We start from the raw sequence: 18,607 nt of genomic DNA, 5'->3' as shown, positions 1-18,607 counted from the left end.
AGCATGCTAGTATCAGCAGACATACAACTACTTACATAAAGTCACAAAATATTTTAATGTTTTTTTTGAAAAAAAAATTAAATCTTTATAAAAAGGGCTAGCAACCTGTTTCACACAATGCCAAACAGATCTCCATGGAAACTCACAAACACAGCTTGAAAGTAATAGCTTCTCTTGTTAATTTCTGTCTTAAAATCTACTTCCCAAAATTTTACTACGGAATAAAAGGAATAACATTCTATATTTTCATACTACACATTATTAAAATCTATTGTGCTCATGTGTAGTGACTTTTTAACATTAAAAGCCAAAGATAATTTAGCAGTTTCTCATTACTGGATAATTCTGTATATTTTCTTCTGCAGAACTCTTTTTATAATTGTGCAAATAAAAATCTAGAGACTCACTCCTAGAATACATATCTACCTGATTTAGGTGTAAGTAGTCTTCATCTGTGCCACCATGCTACTACTTCTCTAAACTTCACAAGTAACATATGGAGGTATCTTAAAACACAGAGTCCACAACCCCTGGTCTATGGACTGGCACCGGGCCGCAGCATGCCAGCAACTCGGCCGCACAAACAAGCAAAGCCTTATCTGCAGAATGCAGGCGGTACACACAACCACACCCCCTCTAGTCCACAGAAAAACCTTTCTCCATGGCACCGGTCCCAGGTGCCCAAAAGGTTGGGGACCTCTATTACAACAAGCAGAGGTAATATCTCATACTGATTAGTTGGGGGACAAAATGTCTGCAAGTAAGCCAAAAAGCTCAGACAGCACCAAGAATTCCATATACTACATGAATGTCCCAGGAAGTGGATACAAACAACAGTTTGGGAAATGATAAGAATTTTTAATCCTATACATTTTTATAAAGTTGGAAAGTAATTATATTAATGTAATTGTTTCAGACATCTAACTGTGAAGAACTTTTCTTCAGGAAATAATATCAAACAGGATTGATATTGCTAAATTCCAAATTAATGATTAGTTGTTGCTTACATTGTCCTTCATTTAATCCTCTGCCCATATAACTGTTCAACATTTAAGCAGTTAGATGGAAGGAAATTTAATTTTAGTTTTAAATTGGCCTTTGTCCCTGACCTTGGTTTTAATTATAATCTGATTAATTGTATGGTAATCAATTAGTTATCTTTTTTTAAATGTAATAAAATCAACAATTTAATGAAAAAGTGTTATGATAATTTTTCACTATTTTTCAGTGATGCAGTTGAAGCCAAAATTGTTGGGGAAAGGAATTACAGGCAGTCCTCAACTTATAACAGTTTGTTTACTGACTATTCAAAGTTACAAAGGCACTGAAAAAAGTGACTTATGGCTGCTTTTCACACTTATGACTGTTGCAGCATCCCTATGGTCATGTGATCAAAATTCGGAAGCTTGGCAACTGGTCCATGTTTATAACAGTTGCAGTCTCCTGGGATGATGTGGTCAGCTTTTGCAACCTCAAATTCAATTGGGAAACCAGATTCACTTAACAACAGTGTTACTAATTTAATATCTGCAATGATTCACTTAATAAATGTTGCAATAAAGGTCATAAAATGGGGCAAAATTCACTTAACAAATGTCTCACTTAGCAACATAAAGGTTGGGCTCAGTTGTGGTTGTTAGTTGAGGACTACCTGTACATTGTATTCATTTTACATTTTACTTGTTTTCATGTAGTTTTTCTATTTAAGTATGGCCATAATAATTCAGAAATCTCAATATTAGGCAGTAACGATATATTACTCACCAGATATTTCCTCTAGACATTGCTTGGCAGTTTTACTGTATGCCAAATCCAATTTTGTAGGACTGATACAAGAGTCAGAAGATGGGATAGAGGAACTATCATTTTCCGAATGAGCTCTGGAATTAAAGAGATGGAAGGTAACATCTATAACATCATAACAGTGATGATTTATAATTCAGAATGTAATCAAAATAGAAATATAATTAGCACTTCTTTGCATGGATCTACAGGATAAAGTGCTAAACACTTAATCATGAGATAGAATATTGTAGTCATACGGTGTAAATAAAGAAAATATACCACTAATATGTATTTGATTGGATTAATTCAGCAAAGTGTCAAAGACAAAATGTTTGTAACATCTTTCATTTCAAGATAGGAAATGAGACAGAGAAAATAAGTAAATCAAGCCACTGCTTAACCACAAATAGGCATGCACGTATTCCAAATGATTGATTCCAGGAATTATATTACTAAAAATAATATCAAACAGGAAAACAATATGTTGCTAGTTAACACTAAAATGAGATCTATATTACAAATAGGAACTAAGATATGTTAGTTAGTAGACTGTTATCAAAGGCAGAAAAAAAATCAAGAGTTCAGTTGATGGAAAGTGTAAGTGTGTTGGCTTTTTTGGCAGCTGCAGCACACTGCTGGCTCATATTTAAGTGATTGTCCACTAGGACTCCGAGATCTCTTTCACAGTTACTACTATTGAGCAAGGTACCACCTATACTATACCTGTGCATTTTATTTTTCCTGCCTAAATGTAGAATTGTATAAACATACAATTCCTGTGAAAAAATGAAAACATGAATTAAATGTATAAACAATAAATACTGTGGTTCCAGACTCACAACTGTGCTAAACTGTATCAATTGCCCATGAAGACACTAACCAATTATGCAGAATAGGTTAAAATTATGAGAAAAAGTGTTTTTCCCCTCATTGGGCATTACTTATAATATTAATTCCAAACAATTTGAATGTAGCTTTTCTGATAATTTTATTCACAGAACAAATTTTATCTCTGTTCACATTGGTTAGTTTATTATTTTTTTAAAAGAAATTTCAGTATTTACAGTCTCCAATTCAAAAAAAAAAATCCAACCAACTAGAGGGCACCTTGGAAAGCTTTGTTAAAAACATGTCTTTTGCAAAATAACAACCTGTCAGTTCTTCAGCTATATTTATGACTTCCAAGTTGCTTATCTAATGTTTTTGTTTTTCAAAAACCCTCTGCAAAGGATGGGAAAACATAGTTCTGAGCAGTATACAGGGTCATGCTAATATTTTTTTTTTAAAAAAAATGAAATGGCATCATAAATGGAAGCTTGTAGAATATAATGTGCTTTTGTTATTTATTAAGTTTCCAAGAAAATATTCAGGCAGACATTTTCTCCCATGTTTAGTTTTAGCATCTCCTTGTATTGTATCAGGCAGCATGTGAAGCAAAAATTGTGGTTTAGATGTAACATTAAGATTGGCATCATGCTCTAAGCATGAGCTTGGTTAAAGGCTCAAACTATTTGTTTTGCTCATCCTTTACACATGCTGTTATGAATGAATAAATGTCATTTCTGATAAGTCTTGATCTGAGAACCCAGTGATTTTTTTTTTTAAAAAAAGCACAAGTTCAGTTATACCTTACTAATTTTAGCAATTAGGATAAATCACAATTGGGCGTATTTGAGCACAATATATTCAAAGGATTTTTTTCCCTTCTGCTTTCCTAATGTGAAACACAACTAAATATTATTGTGCAAGGATGACTTCATTTAGCAGATCTCTAGGTTCATGTAAGTTTTAAAGGTTGTTATTTGTCTAGCTCTTTATAATGTTGCATCCCAATTAAGTGTTACAGATCTCAACACTCAATAAAATTCAGCTATATTTCTCAATGAATGACTAACCAGAAATTCCCTTCGGTCGTTAGAAAAAAAACTATTGTGATTTTTTATGTGTGTCTGTTCAACACAACTCTGGTTATATCACATGCAGAGAGATATTGCCTCTATTTTGCTTTTCTCATTTTCTTTTTTAACTTGTTGTTCCATCAAATCAAAATTCTCATTATTCCATTTATCTATTTTACTACTATGACATATTATATTATTATTATTATTTATTAAACTTATATACCGTCCTTCTCCCGTAGGACCCAGGGCGGTTCACAAGGCGATTAAAACAGTATTACAATACAAAAGTTAATAACAAATTAAAATAAATTAAATTATCCTTAATTGAAATCTAAAACCCTTAACTCTAATTAAAAAACCCAATTACAATAGGTTAAAAATTAAAAGTTCTCAGTCCTGGCCAGAAAGCTCAAAGAGCCAGGTCTTCAGGTCCCGGCGGAACGAATGAAAATCAGGGGCAGTCCTGAGCTCTACGGGTAACTGGTTCCAAAGGGCAGGTGTGCCCACAGAGAAGGCCCTGGGTGTCGCCTGCCGGCAATCCTTTGCCAGCGGCACCCTGAGAAGGCCCTCCCTGTGGGAGTGCACAGGACGAAAGGAACTTGATGCCAGCAGCAGGTGTTCCCTGGGACATGTTCAGTAGTCTGCCCCCAATTTACCTCCATAACTTAATTATTATTATTGCTAAATGATGCTGCATTGATTGAGAGGAAGAATCAGGCTTTATACTTCTATTCTGAAAATCCATTATTCTTTGAACAATCTTTCTCACAAATATATCTTATCCATTGCTCTTATATTCCAAAAGTCTTGTTGGGATTTCAAAGCTTCAATAAGATTGGGTAGGGTTTTTTAATATTCACAAATGTACATAAAAGTACAAAAGCATAACTTACATAATATAGCAGTAAAGAATATTAGGAAAATTGGAAATGAAATCACTTACAAATGAGTTAAGAAGTTGGGAGAGAAAGAAAAGCATTTCTTGATTATTTTCTTGTTTTTTTAAATTTGTTTCTCTGTTTACTATATCTTAAATCTGTGCATCTTTACAGCATGTACAATTTGAGATAAATATTTTAACCAAAAATATATCTAGGGAAATAATTTAGCCTGTTTTGCTGAGAATCCTAGCTTTAAAGGGCAGAGTTTGGCATGTTGCCACTTTAATTTCACAGCAATGACTGCAAGTGACACAAACTGTTAAATTTACTAGCATGCTGGTGTCTCTAATTTGCCATTTTAGGGATAGAACAGCTTGCAGAAAGCTCAGAATTACAGAGCTTGTGTGTCAACTATATATCAAAAGTCACAGAAGTTATAGTGGGTCTTGAAAGGAGATAAAGTAGATTTATGCAGGGAAAAAATAGATGATTAAACATCAATCAAAAAGGCATAGCTCACTGGTACCTTCCATTTTTTCAGTACTTGCATTGACTATTGAGCGATAGGGACCGATTCCTGAGTTCAGTGTGAAACATTTCATTTAAATAGCACACATGTTTTTTTTTCAGGGTTATTGGCTACACCAGTCTGATCCATGAGCATAAACCTGGGCAGATAAATACCTATAAAATCAAACTGTGTCCTTTAAGGAATAGACATTTTCTTTCTATTTCAAATTCAATCTAGAACATAGGAAAAATCCAACTTTTTTCCAATTTACTGGAAATAGCAGCAAATCAAGATAAAAAAAAGCAGCAAATCTGATTTTATTGTACCATGGGACTTCCACCTGTGGATGAAATGACTTTGTACCAATTACATTCCTAAGTAACATGATCAATAACAATTTATATCAAGAATTCTGGTTACTATCAATAATCTCTCTAGTTCTTTAAGCAGCTGACTTACATACTTAGATTAAGAGTGGCTTCTTAAATGAATTTTCAGATAATTTTGTTTCAGTCAATAAAACTATATCAGTCTGGTTGCTTATCTGAAGTACAAATACACGAATTATCAATGATCACTCATTCTCATAAATTAACAGTTTAGAAATTCAAAGGTAATTTTCAGCCTTATATGTGAAAATAGTGTTAGAACCTAGAAACACCTTAGAAGAATGTCCTGGTGCCAGGAATAGTATTTTCACAGCCTGAACACCTATAATAGCATAATGTTATTTTAGCACAGAATGGAAAAATTGAGTTATAGGACATAAAATTGGTACGATGAATTAACTTCAATAGCCATAAACTGGGAAAAACTCACAATCCAGCATTAGCAACAAATTTACTGGAAAGATATAAGGAAATTGTTTTCCAAATTATCTACTTCATGCATTTCTTCTAATTAAAAAATGAAGCCCCATACTGGAGCATTTACTTGGGGGGGGGGAATCCACAGCAAGAAAAATGACAGCAGAATGCAAGCGCTCACATTTTTCATAGCCTAAAAGGACCTATGGGTTTTCATTGCTATTTTTCACGCTGATGAAACCATTGCCAATTATTTCAAAATCTGTGACCCAGATTTAACTTGAAAAAACTCTATGGTTTTAATTCTTGGTAACAAATATGCTATTTATTTAAATTCTGAGATAATTATAAAAATCCTTTCATAGAAGCAGCTCCTCCACACTTACATTGGATGCATAAATCCAAATGGATACTTTAAATACAGTTTTAAAGATATCTAAATGATGTTAGAGAATGCCTGGGTCTTAAGATTTGTTTTCTTAAGGCTGAATGGCTATTGGTCATGATAGTTACACAGTAAAACACATAGTCTTTATCTTGTTGAGGAACACAATTCAGACGGTACAATGCAATGAAACTCCATTGATAGTTGGCCATTACAAGAACAGAACAGGGGTCTAAATAAATTTTAGTTATATCCAACTTTTTCTCTTTTCTGTTCAGGACGATGTTAGAATACAGTCCATAGTAAATAAGGAACTTCAGACTCTTACTGTTGATGGATATTTGTGCCCATTTTTAGCAATAACATAACAATATGAAAATGACAAAATTGATATCATTACTTCAAATGTCATAAATTGATACAGTGATATATTTCCTGTTTAATGGATATTCTATATTAATAGGCAACTTGTCAGTTAAAATAAGAGTTTTACAATATACAATCTTAGAAAGCATGTGAAACTTAAATACATATTTATGAGATTTTTTAAAAATGAATATCTTGTTTATTCTGTGAAATATTTTGTTATACATGTAGGCTTATTATTACTTTCTCTCATGACAGTGAAAATAAATTTTAGAGAGAAAATTATTGAATTATTCGTTGCAAAATTGATAGAAGTCCCTAACCATTAAAAAAAACAGATTAAATCAAATAAATCAATAATACGGAAGGTTCCCTCTAAAAGACACTTTCTCCAGGTTTATCCAGAAACTACTAAAATAAGCTAATAAAATTAATGAGTACAAATATGTCGTTTTTAATTCTGCTATTGATGCTACAGAAGGAGGCTAACTAGTTGCATAGAATCCACATGAAAGTAAAATGCTAAAATAGTTTAGTGAACGGTAATTTTTGTTACTGTAAAATCGTAATAATTAAGGTAAAATCAGTACAAGCAATATCTGATATTGGAAGTAATACAACACTATATTTCTTAATATTGTTGAGATGGGAAAAGAAAAAAAAGTGATAGCCTTTTGATAAACGTATTTGATAAATATACCAGCAGGAAAAACAAATCTAGCAATACAAACTTCAAGTCCCATTGTGCTAATTAAATTGCCTTACACCAGGGGTGTCAAACTCAATTTCATTGAGGGCCGCATCAGCATTGCGGTTTCCCTCAGGGGGCCGGGTGGGTATGGCCAGGGTGGGTGTGGCCTACTGGGTGGGCGTGGCTAGAGTGTGTATGGCCTACTGGGTGGGCGTGGCCAGCTCTACATCATTCGCATCAAGGTTGCCTATGGGGGCCTGGGCAGGAGTGGGACAGATCTGAGGGTCTCTGGCAGGAGGAGGGTCTCTGGGCCAGGGCCAAGGCAGTGGGGGCCGTTCCCTCACTGTTTCCAGGATGGCTTCGCGGGCCACATGAAACCACTTCACGGGCCGGATCCAGCCCCCGGGCCTTGTGTTTGACATGTCTGCCTTACACTCTCTGATTTCCTTAGGAAGATGTCTCTACGTGATCCATTTTACATTTTTCCACTATTTCAAGTATTAAGTGTTTATGATTATGTATGTACGTATATAAGTATTATCTATCTGTCTATCTGTCTGTCTGTCTGTCTATCTGTCTGTCTATCTATCTATCTATCTATCTATCTATCTATCTATCTATCTATCTATCTATCTATCCAGGGCTTTTTTTTTTGTCATAGAACGCTCAGAACGGAGTTCCGGCACCTTTTTGGATGGAACCTTATAGGATAGGCAAGGAGGATTGTATGACATGTGTGAGTTCCGGCACCTTTTTCTTTTACAAAAAAAGCACTGTATCTATCTATCTTAAAGATGTTAGAAGGATAAAGTGTGAGTAAACCCAACTTACCTATAAATAAATGGTGCTACAGTGGCTGTATTTGGATGGCTGTATTGTTGCTGCTGAGGAAGTTGGACAACACCACTTCCTGGGACTTGCCCACCTGCCGCAGCCATTAAAGGAGAAGAAAATGATGTACTACTAAGACCAGCACTGCCCTCCTTTCCTTCAGAAGCTGAGGGACTCAAAGGAACATAGGTTTTTTCATTCCGTTGGGATTTTGCTGTAGATGGGGGCTGGTTTCCTTTTGCATTCCTCAGCTTTTCTGTCTCTTTACTTCCTGAAGATACTAGTGAACTATTCTGCTTCGACGTAGGAACTTTTGAACCAGGTTTTGGTATCCCACTAGATGAAGGAATTAAACTTTCTTTCTTGGCTGAAGTTGCTTTGCTCCCCTTGGGGATCAGGCTTGCAATTTTTGAGGTCTTTTTGGTGGGTGTCTCGGGCATCTGTTCCTTTTCATCCTTTACCACTTTTTCAGTGTAAACTTTATTTTTATCTTTGCTCTTTTCTTCTTTATCCTTTGGCTGCAGCAAAGACTTTTTATTGCTGATATTTTTGCTTCCAGCTTTCAGAGGAGTTAATTTAGGGGATATTTTGGGGCTGTTGGTGGTAGATCCAGCAGTAGTGAGTCCACCACTGAAGCCATCCACTTCACCACACTCTAAAAAAATGTCATCATCTTTTCCACTCTCAGCAGGGCCTGAATTTGATGATGACAGAGGGGCCCGTAAAACAGTCCGAGCGTTAACCAGTTTGAATTTCTCTAACATAGATTTCTGCCCAGATGAAGGTGTTTTGGGAGCTTCAGTAAGAGGTGGTTTAAGCCTGTCTGCAGGTGGTGTAGGGGAGGTTGCAGGGCTCTGCTGCTTCACAGACAGCATGGTAGAGGTGGCACTGTGTTTGACATTCATTGATTTGCTGCGCCAAGGCTTGCTGGCACTTGGAGAGGGGATGGCAGAGACCGGCTGCTGCCCAATGGTGGTGGGATGCTGTACATTTCCATTTATACCTGCAGATGGGTGAGGACCTTTGGGTGATTCTAGTTGTTAAGAGAGAGAAAGTACAATTTACAGAGTTGTCTAATGACTTCTAATATAAATAGACACTAAGGTGGCGATTATGTATTTTAAAAATAAACATATGTAATTACACAACTCGTTCTACGATTCACATGTTCATGAAAAACTAGAAATGCAAAATTGTTTTCACTAAACAAGCATACTCAGTGTGCTAGTAACAAAACAAAGCTGACTTTGTAATAATGCCGTTTGGGGTGTGTGTGAAAGCCCTAATATATACATAGAATGAAGGCTACTGCTAAGCTTGTAAGCCACCCTGAGTCTTCGGAGAAGGGCGGGATATAAATGGAATTAAAATAAAATAAATAAATAAATAAATAAATAAATAAATAAATAAATAAATAATGCAAGTAAATAACTGAATAACTGAAAGAGCAGTAGTATTCCAGAGACCCTTTTGATAACTAAAATCATAATAGTTATTAGTGCAAAATTCATACAAATATTTAGAATTAATATTGTTGCCGTCTCATTCTGCTGATGCTAGCCGTATGTATCTGCACTTCTATGTTTATCAAATCAGACATATTAGTGTTGCTATAATACTCTTAATGAACAATCATTTGCCAGATTTGGAGAACTGTTGTAAAGATCACTGTAGAAATCTTCCATAAAGCTGCATCAGCAGCCAAAGGCAGAAACAATTTAATATAAAGATGACTAAAGCAATCTGACAAGAGGTGGCCAGAACTAAAAATAACAGCAAAAACAATTTCCACAAGAAAGGCATTTTAAAAACAAATTGGTCAATTTCAGACTTTGAATTTACTGTTTCTCAATGAAATTTAAAGATTGGGCAATATGATTCTGTATGAGCATAGTTTAATTTCTTACTTAAAAATGAATCATTGTTAGTCAACATAATATGTGTTGTTTGAGGGGTTTGGTGTGTGCATATTTTACAGTTTTAATGCATTTTAGTATTTTTGATATATATTGTTCTCTACTGTTAACCCAATTCCATCCCCAGTAGTAGAAGTAATAATATAATGCTCATGAATATATAACATGTTCCTTTGACATGTAAAATTAAAAAAAATGAAATTAACGTTTATTTGAAAGAGGAAGTAATAAAAGTTGTGGTCTTACATGGAATTTGATTTCTACTACATCTCCACACACTCAGTTTATGTGGTACATGGTCACTATCTGCCAGGAAAGTGTTAAAAATATTCAGTGCAAGGATTTGTGCCAATAACTTAGATCTGAATAGAAAAGCACATGATTGCATTCAGGAAGTTTTAATTTCAATTTACACCATCTGAACCAGAAGCTGAGATCTTGGAAAGCTCTATCTAGCAGTCTTTTCCAATTTGACATTCTCCAGATAAGTGAGACGTCAGTTATTGCAATTTCCAAACAAGATGGCAAATGACAGTCCAAGAACTAAGTGCTAAGCAAAGAAACACGAATATACCATATTCAATGTAATGAAGTAATGCTGAATGGAGACTGAAGTACATTGTTTGGTCTTCTACATGTAATCCTCATTTAGTGATTTGTATAGTGATCCTTTACAGTTACAATAATGATGAACAAATAACTTTGCATAGAGTTCTTGTATTTATAACCTTTGCAAGTCTCTAAAGCAAAGGAAAGGAGAAATAAGATCATAAGCAGAGTCACAATTTCATGTGCTTTGTGTAATAACTGAGTTTCTGTTCCCAATTGTTGCCACTAAATAAGAACTATCTGTATATTACTTTAACTATTGGCGCTATTTAAATGTAGTAAACTTTTTTTTCCAGATAAAATATTTCATTGTGAAGAAATTTATAATGGTATATTTGATTTTTATTGATTAAATTTATTTGCCACTCATCTCAACCACAAGTTATAAGCATTCATATGAAAGAAACAGAGATTAATGTGTCATTATTCACATAACCATTTTTATATTCAAGTCAATTCTAGCTTCAAGAACTATTTTCCATTCCTAGGTCAAGCTTCAAAATCCTTTAAAGTTCCAAATCAAGTGTCTGGTTGATTTCAGTACCAAACGTGTTTTTTCAAAGTCCAACAAGTTTAGATTTGCTGATGAAACACACTAATAGTTCCTCTGATTTCTTGCTATAATTGAATTTCACAATAGAGTTAGTCTTTCCTCCTGCAACTAGTTTGGGAAACTACTGCAAATCTATCTCTACAATATAGGATAAACTTGCTGTTGTGGGACTGATTTTTCCTAATGCTAATACTCTTTAAAAATCTGTTGCTATATGGTTAAGCTGCTCTCACCACAAATGATATGAAAAACAACACTCATAAAATATTCAGATATTATAATTATTTTAAAGATTTTGTTAAAGACACAAAAACAAATAAAGAATAAATTATGGACAATTGTGCAAATTAATTTTCCTCTAAGCATTATGTTATTATTGACTCATTTTAACTATAAACTGATTAACTGATATTTTGTGTTATTTTTAAAATATGAGTGAAGGCAAATATATATTTAAAATACTCCAATTAATCTGACAATTAAAATCTGAATATATAAACTCTGAAGTATTAATAAGATTTCTTATTAGTAGCAGACAGGGCTTTTTTTCCTCATAGAACGCTCAGAACGGAGTTCCAGCACCTTTTTTGGATGGAACCTTGTAGGGTAGGCAAGGTGGGTTGTATGACGTGTGAGTTCCGGCACCTTTTTCTTTTACAAAAAAAGCACTGGTAGCAGATAAGTAGATTTCACAAAAAAACTTGTCACAACTATGATTATATAAATAATAATTCTGTAGTCAATAGACTTTTCTTTCTTATTAAGTCATTCATTCAATCTATATCTTGCTGAAGACCACCAAGGTTTTCAGTGATACATAAGATACGGACAACATCCAGAATATCCATGGTATATTATAGAAAACCAATCTGCAAAAATGCACACCTTCCAAGCAAATGACAATTGTGAAAAGTAATAGGTTATTTTCCTACCCAAGAAGAGTTCTCATAAATAATACTATTATTCAAAGACATCTACTCCCACCTTGTGGTAAGCATAATATGTGTTGTTTTAAAAATAGTGTACACTTAAAATTTCATGTCCCTTTACCTTGAAAATTAAAATTATTAATCAGCATACTTTTATTAATATAATTATATCAATTAATTGTGTTTAAAAGTGAAAGATATAGAATTTGCCAGAAGATAGCAATATGTGTCAGTATTTGCAAATTTGCTAATGTTTTCCCATTGTTCACTGCTTGTAGTTATACATACATATTTACTATAATATATATTTCTTATTTTTAAATAAGACATTTTCACCTATTTCTCAACATCTTATGGTAATTTTGGACCATATTTTCAAAAATATGAGCTTTCTGGTTATCATATTTGAAACAGAGTGGCTCTATGTATGTTAATTACATTAAGAAAGCTTAAGTCCAGGGCAATGTCAGGAATTGTGGAGGCATTTCTGGTTCAGTAAGGCAATGTCTATTAAGCACTCACCTTTTTCATTTCCATTTGCATATTGCGGAGGTTTGTTTTTGTCAATGCTATTAAAGCTCTGACTTCTTCGATTTAAATTGGAAGCTCCCTGGACTTTGGTACTGCTGCCTGCAGCTGGCACCCTTGAAGGCCCAGGAAGCCTAGAACAGTACAGTCAGAAATAAATGTGTTGCAGTTGCAAACATGTATAAGATAACATAGTTTCATAAATAAATCCATAGACCTGACTAAAAACAACAACAAACATTCATGTACTTCAAGGTTAGTTAGCCACTGCCACGGAATTATCGATCTCAAAAGGCACAAATGGAGGATAGATACGGTATAGGATCACAAACATGTAAGGACTCTTTGCATTTTCCATTCACAGTGCACAAATGAATCCCTGGATGCTTCATGTGCAGTTCAATTTTTCCCAATTTTTTCCAAGATAATAAAAGTCAATCTTACAGAATTTATTTGAAGAATGTACTGTGTAAACCACTTTTTATACAAATACAGGTATGACAGCAGGGTAGCTGTGATGGCAAAAGATACTTGTGGCATTGATAAATAATAAATATGTAAGCTTTAAGGCATCATAATACTCTTTGTTCTTTATCCTGTTCATAGGTAAATATTTGATGATGAGATTACTGATTTCTGTGGTTGAGAAGCTTTTGTCTGGAAATAAAAATCCCTGTATTAAAATGATCCATCCACCACAGTTCCAGTTAAATATTGCATTTGTTGGTGTTTGCTGCCACCATCTGAAACTTCCTGGTTACTAAAGATAATAAAAATTCCATTGTCTACAAACTCACATTATGCTATGTATATTTCATGGCCTGGTTTAGTAATAAAAAAATTTTTTTAGACAACTTTAAATTATGTCCATAAATGTAGAGATTTTGCAGCATCAATAGAATTTTACTAATATTGAAGTCAGATACTTTTATTAAAAACCAAAACAAAAACCCAGTGGCGTAGCGTGGGGGGTGCAGGGGGGGCCGGCCGCACCGGGCGCAACATCTGGGGGGCGCATTAGATGCATTTTACTTTAATTACATCAGTATTTTCATAACAAACAATACATGTGCTTAGGAGGTAAGGGTTTCTTTAACTAATCTAGTGGAAGAGACTCGAGTGCTAAAATCCACGGGTTAGGGGGTGCAAATTACTTGCCTTGCCCCGGGTGCTGACAACCCACGCTACGCCACTGCAAAAACCCTATCACCATTAGCAATAACTGAAAAATAACACAGCATAACTAGAAAAAGCATGCTTTTAATATTTCTCAAAGCCTTCCTTTTAACTATATCCCCTCCAGAAAACCCTGATATTTTTCTACACCAAACAATCAGTCTTGAATTGCAACTGTTTAGCTAATATTTCTGTAATGTATTGGGCTTTGTCTTATCAAAGAGTATCACATGGGGTTAATTGCTGGAAGGTTGCTTAAGCAGGGAAGCTGGCTAACGCTCCCAACTCCTCAGACAACCCATCTCCAGCGCTGCCATTGGCTGCTTCTAGGGCGGCAATAGGTTGCTTTAAACCTATTGGCCACTACCTAGGGGCCAGGGATAAATAGCTACATTCACAGACCTGTTTCTCAGTTCAGTTCCTGTAAGCAAATAAAGAATGATTCTTGCTGAACTCACTCACCTCATCTCTTCAATCAAGCACAGAACCCAGTATATAACAATTTCCATTTAAGATTTGATTGTTATGATATAAAGTGCAGTGTTATATGTCTAAGTGTGCAGCTTTCAGGAGGATATGTTTTGAAGATCAGTCTGATGTTTTTTATTATTTTTGTCTATTCTACAAGAAGAGCAGATTTTTTTCATTTCTGCAATTTTTTTTAGATACAGAAATTTTATGGTGTATGGAAACAGTCTTCAACTACCAATTCAATTATATTTGAGTATATTAAAATCCCTGTGAAATTCATTGCTTAACAACCCTAATCCTAAGGAAAAATTGCCTTTTGAATAGTGGATTTTAAATAGATTTAAATAGATTTTAAACTACTTTCAGGAAAACTATATACATATAATTCATGCAAATGTTTACTAACCTAAATATAGGTTATATTTCACAATATAGAAATCGAATAAATAAATATATAACTCCATTTATAGATATTCCACCCACAGAATCATTTTAAGCAACAAAGGAAATGCAAAGTTTAAAGTAACAATAATATACAAAAAAACATACTTTTGATAAGAAGTTTACAAAACACCCTTATAAATTTATAGTGTTGGAAAAACAACAACTGTTAATTTCCAGACAGAACAAATTGCGAATGAGACAAGAAAGTCCTAAGAAATTAGAATGAAAATCTACGACCACAGGTGCACAACAACTGCACTCTGGTATAGCTCATTTGGTGTTATCTTAGCAACTGAGATAGAATGACTTAATCATGGACTAGCCAACTGATAGTTCATTGCCAGTAATGAACTGTTTTTCAAGGAATACACATAATCAACACAGACTGAACACAAAAGGAGGAACCAGGTGTCTTCCTTTAGGAAATAAATGAACTGCAAGTAGTAATTCTAAGTAAGAAAACCACAAAACTTGGCAGAGTGACAGGGTTATACATTGACATCCAGGCTATTTAGAGCTGTACCATTTATATTCAAAGTATGTTCTGTTTCTAGTCCCTTTCACAGAAATTATGCTTTCCCCCAAATACTTTATTTCATTAAAATCTTTTTAAGTGTCTTTGACATGCACTAGAAAAGCACAAACTGTTTTTATTCCAGTGCACTTTCAATATTCAGCATAAATACAATAGCTAACCAGATTGACAGGGATTCTTGAGTCAAGGAGGAGTATTTCCTATTCCAGCTTAGATATTTCAGGATCTCAATCTATTTCACTTGTAGAATGTGTGCTTTAGTGCAAAGCTAGAGTCTTTTCTAACAGCTCTTCCTTTATGTAAAAATGATAATGGAAAACAAATTAGAAGACAGTTGTGCACCTCTATTCTCAAGTTCACAGGGCTGGTTTCTTTTTAAAATACAGAATTGTAGTGTTCCAGAGTAAGCACTAGTACACAATTCAGGCTAGGACAATAAATGAAGAAGATGGGGGGAGGGGGTTAAGTTGGATGAGAACTCTACTAATCAATTACGGTAACCAAATGTATTTTTTACTGAATATAATGTGTGAACCTACCATTTTGGTTTGGTAGTAGGTTCAAAATTAAACATATGCGGTTTATTCAATAAACCAAGGTAAAAGAAAAAAAAACAAATACCGTGTTTCCCCAAAAATAAGACTCAATCTTATTTTTTTCTTTTTGACCAAAAGACTCATTAGGGAGATGTCTTATTTTGCAGCTGCCCACCCACTCCATCCCAGCGTCTGGTTGCTTGTGTCCACAATGGGACAGGAGAGCATGCGCTGCACCAGTGTCACTCCCACAAGTTGAAGCGAGGCAAGTGGAGGGATGAAACTCTCCCATGCACCCCACACCTCTTACCTCAGGGCCCCACACACAGGCCACTCCTCGCTTGGTGACTTCCCTGCCCTTTCAATGACCCAGCTGCTTCTTCCCTTTCATTCCCCTCCTGAACCAGCTGTCATACTACGGAGGATGGGTGAGGGAGGTTTGGTCCCCTTATCTGTTCCCCTCTGCCATTTTGGAGTGAGGGTGGAGTGATGGTGAAAGGCTCTGATGCCACTATGGAACAGCCATGTCTGCCACTGGAGGGGCTTTCTTTAGTCCTGCAGATGAACTGCCCAGTGGCAGCCCCCATCTCCTCTTCCATCAACTCTCCCATGGCTTGTACCATGACTGGGTGGCACATGCCTCTCCTGCCGCCTCCCTCCGCCTGCCAGACACCCACTGAAGATGTCCGCCCACTATGTCCCATCGTCTGCTTGCCCACAGTCACAATGACTTAAAGGGCTTCAAGGGCAGATGCTTGGGTGGTGAGAACAGCACTGGTGGAACACACCTTCAGGCAAGGAGGACAGTGATGTGGACAGGCAGAGACCCTTTTCTTCCCTGCTGTCCCCCTCTACCTGCCATACACATGTGGCAGGGTGTGGGTAGCCTGGCTGTGGGGGCCCTGAGGTAAGTTGGTGTAGAGCATGAGGAGCAGCTCCACCCTCCTCACACTGCTTCGCCTTAACTCATGGTGGTGGCACTGGTGTGACAAGTGGTCTCCTGCCCCGCTGTGGCAGCAAGCAACCAGATGGTGGGACAGAGGGGGGGGGCTCTTAAGTAGGGCTTATTTTTGGTGTAGGGCTTATATTAGGGGCACAACCAAAAAATCAGGTTAGGGCTTATTTTCTGGGTGGGTGTTATTTTGGGGAAAACATGGTATCTGAATTAATGCAATGTGAAAACCTAACAATTGTGAACAGAATAGACAAGACTGAAAATGAGAAAAGATTCTATAGCACAGTTAAAAATATATATTTCAAGCTTTTTCCCAACTGTTTTTCCTTCCAGAAATGCAAGAGTACAACTTAAAATTGTATAATCCTAGATTTGGATGTAGCCAGGATGCAAAATCTAAACCAGGTTTGGTACATGAAATCAAATTACCACATGCTAGACACATGGCTGTACAATTTTCACTTGGACACCTTCAATGAGAGAAGCTTATTTTCTATCTGGAAAATTAGTTCTAGTCTAAATTTCTATTACTCTCAGCTAATACTCATACTGCAGTGATTCAACACTTCTGAAGAACATAAAGACCAAGGCTTCTTAGGTTAAACAAATTTAACCTTCAATTTAAATTGAAGTCAGAGCTTTTGAATATAAAATGCCAATAGACACTGAACAACTCCTCTGAAATATTTATGTTACTTTGCTAAGCTGCAACATAAGGATATCTCTATAATTATCCTACTGTACATTCTTTACTGTAGTCATGGCTAGTTTTCCACTAACCAACAGAACATCCTGTAAAACCTACATCTGAAATATAAAAATGAAATACCTTAGTATCTACATGGCTTAGGCCCGGGATATTTGCAGGACCGTCTGCTACCGCGGACGACTTCCCATCACCCAGTGCACTCACACAGAGATGGCCTCCTCAGGGTGCCGTCGGCCAGACAATGTTGGCTGGCGACCCCCAGGGGGAGGGCCTTCTCTGTGGGAGCACCAGCCCTTTGGAACCAACTCCCCCTTGAGCTTTGGATGGCCCCGGACCTCCGGTCCTTTCGCCGCGACCCCAAAACTTTCTTCTTCCATCAGGCTGACCTGGATTGATGATGGGTTTTTAAATATGTTTTAATTTTTAACTGTGTAGTTAATTTATTTGGGGGCTGTTATTTAATTCTTTTTAATTTTTTGTATTGTTGTTTTTTATTGTTGTTAGCCGCCCTGAGTCCTTTGGGAGATAGGGCGGCATATAAGTCCCAAAAATAAATAAATAAATAAATAAATCTACTGTGGCTCAGAGAATAAAAATGCCAGTGGGCAGGCAGTGACTCTATTAAGCATCACTAGCAAGCAATAAATTAGAGATGTTAACTGACCTAGAAGGCTTTTTTTGACTGGTTGCAATTCCACTGTGATTAGACTGAGTTGTATATCTGGCTGTCAGACTGCATGAGAAGAAACAGAGAAACTGAATTAAAGAATGTTGAATATGCATAAAAAGCACAAACTTACCACCAACTGATGAGTTAATACAGGACATGGACAGAACATGAGCAGAAAGCAAATTAAAGAATCAAATGTAATGTTAATAGATTGAGAGTTTCTAAAATATAAATGTGGTAATGACCTTCTCTTCATGCTACTTTAGCATGAAGAAACATCCTCTCAAATGTTGTAATCACTTTAAAACACTTCTGAAATCACTGCAGAATTCTCTACCTGCTTCACTTTTATTGTCAAAGGAGCCTTCAGTGTAGAATTCTATTGTTTATATGAACTGAAGATTAAAATATTTTAAAAG

General features: G+C 35.7%; 1 protein-coding gene across 1 annotated transcript in view; it reads right to left on the bottom strand.

Moving 5' to 3' along the window:
• NAV3 (neuron navigator 3) overlaps positions 1-18,607 on the bottom strand; it is a gene marked incomplete at its 5' end in the record, with an annotated part of 387,240 nt that overhangs the window by 112,453 nt on the left and 256,180 nt on the right. The window contains 4 exons of the mRNA XM_083365121.1: positions 1,765-1,880; positions 8,158-9,190; positions 12,687-12,826; positions 18,183-18,251. Coding sequence (XP_083221247.1) covers positions 1,765-1,880; positions 8,158-9,190; positions 12,687-12,826; positions 18,183-18,251 — 1,358 coding nt within the window. The remainder of the gene's footprint in view (positions 1-1,764; positions 1,881-8,157; positions 9,191-12,686; positions 12,827-18,182; positions 18,252-18,607) is intronic.

The sequence above is a fragment of the Vipera ursinii genome (assembly GCF_947247035.1).
Source record: "Vipera ursinii genome assembly, chromosome: 6".
Classification (NCBI taxonomy): Eukaryota; Metazoa; Chordata; class Lepidosauria; order Squamata; family Viperidae; genus Vipera; species Vipera ursinii.
The sequence above is the reverse complement of the archived record's forward strand: the minus strand, read 5'-3'. Positions and strand labels throughout refer to the sequence as shown.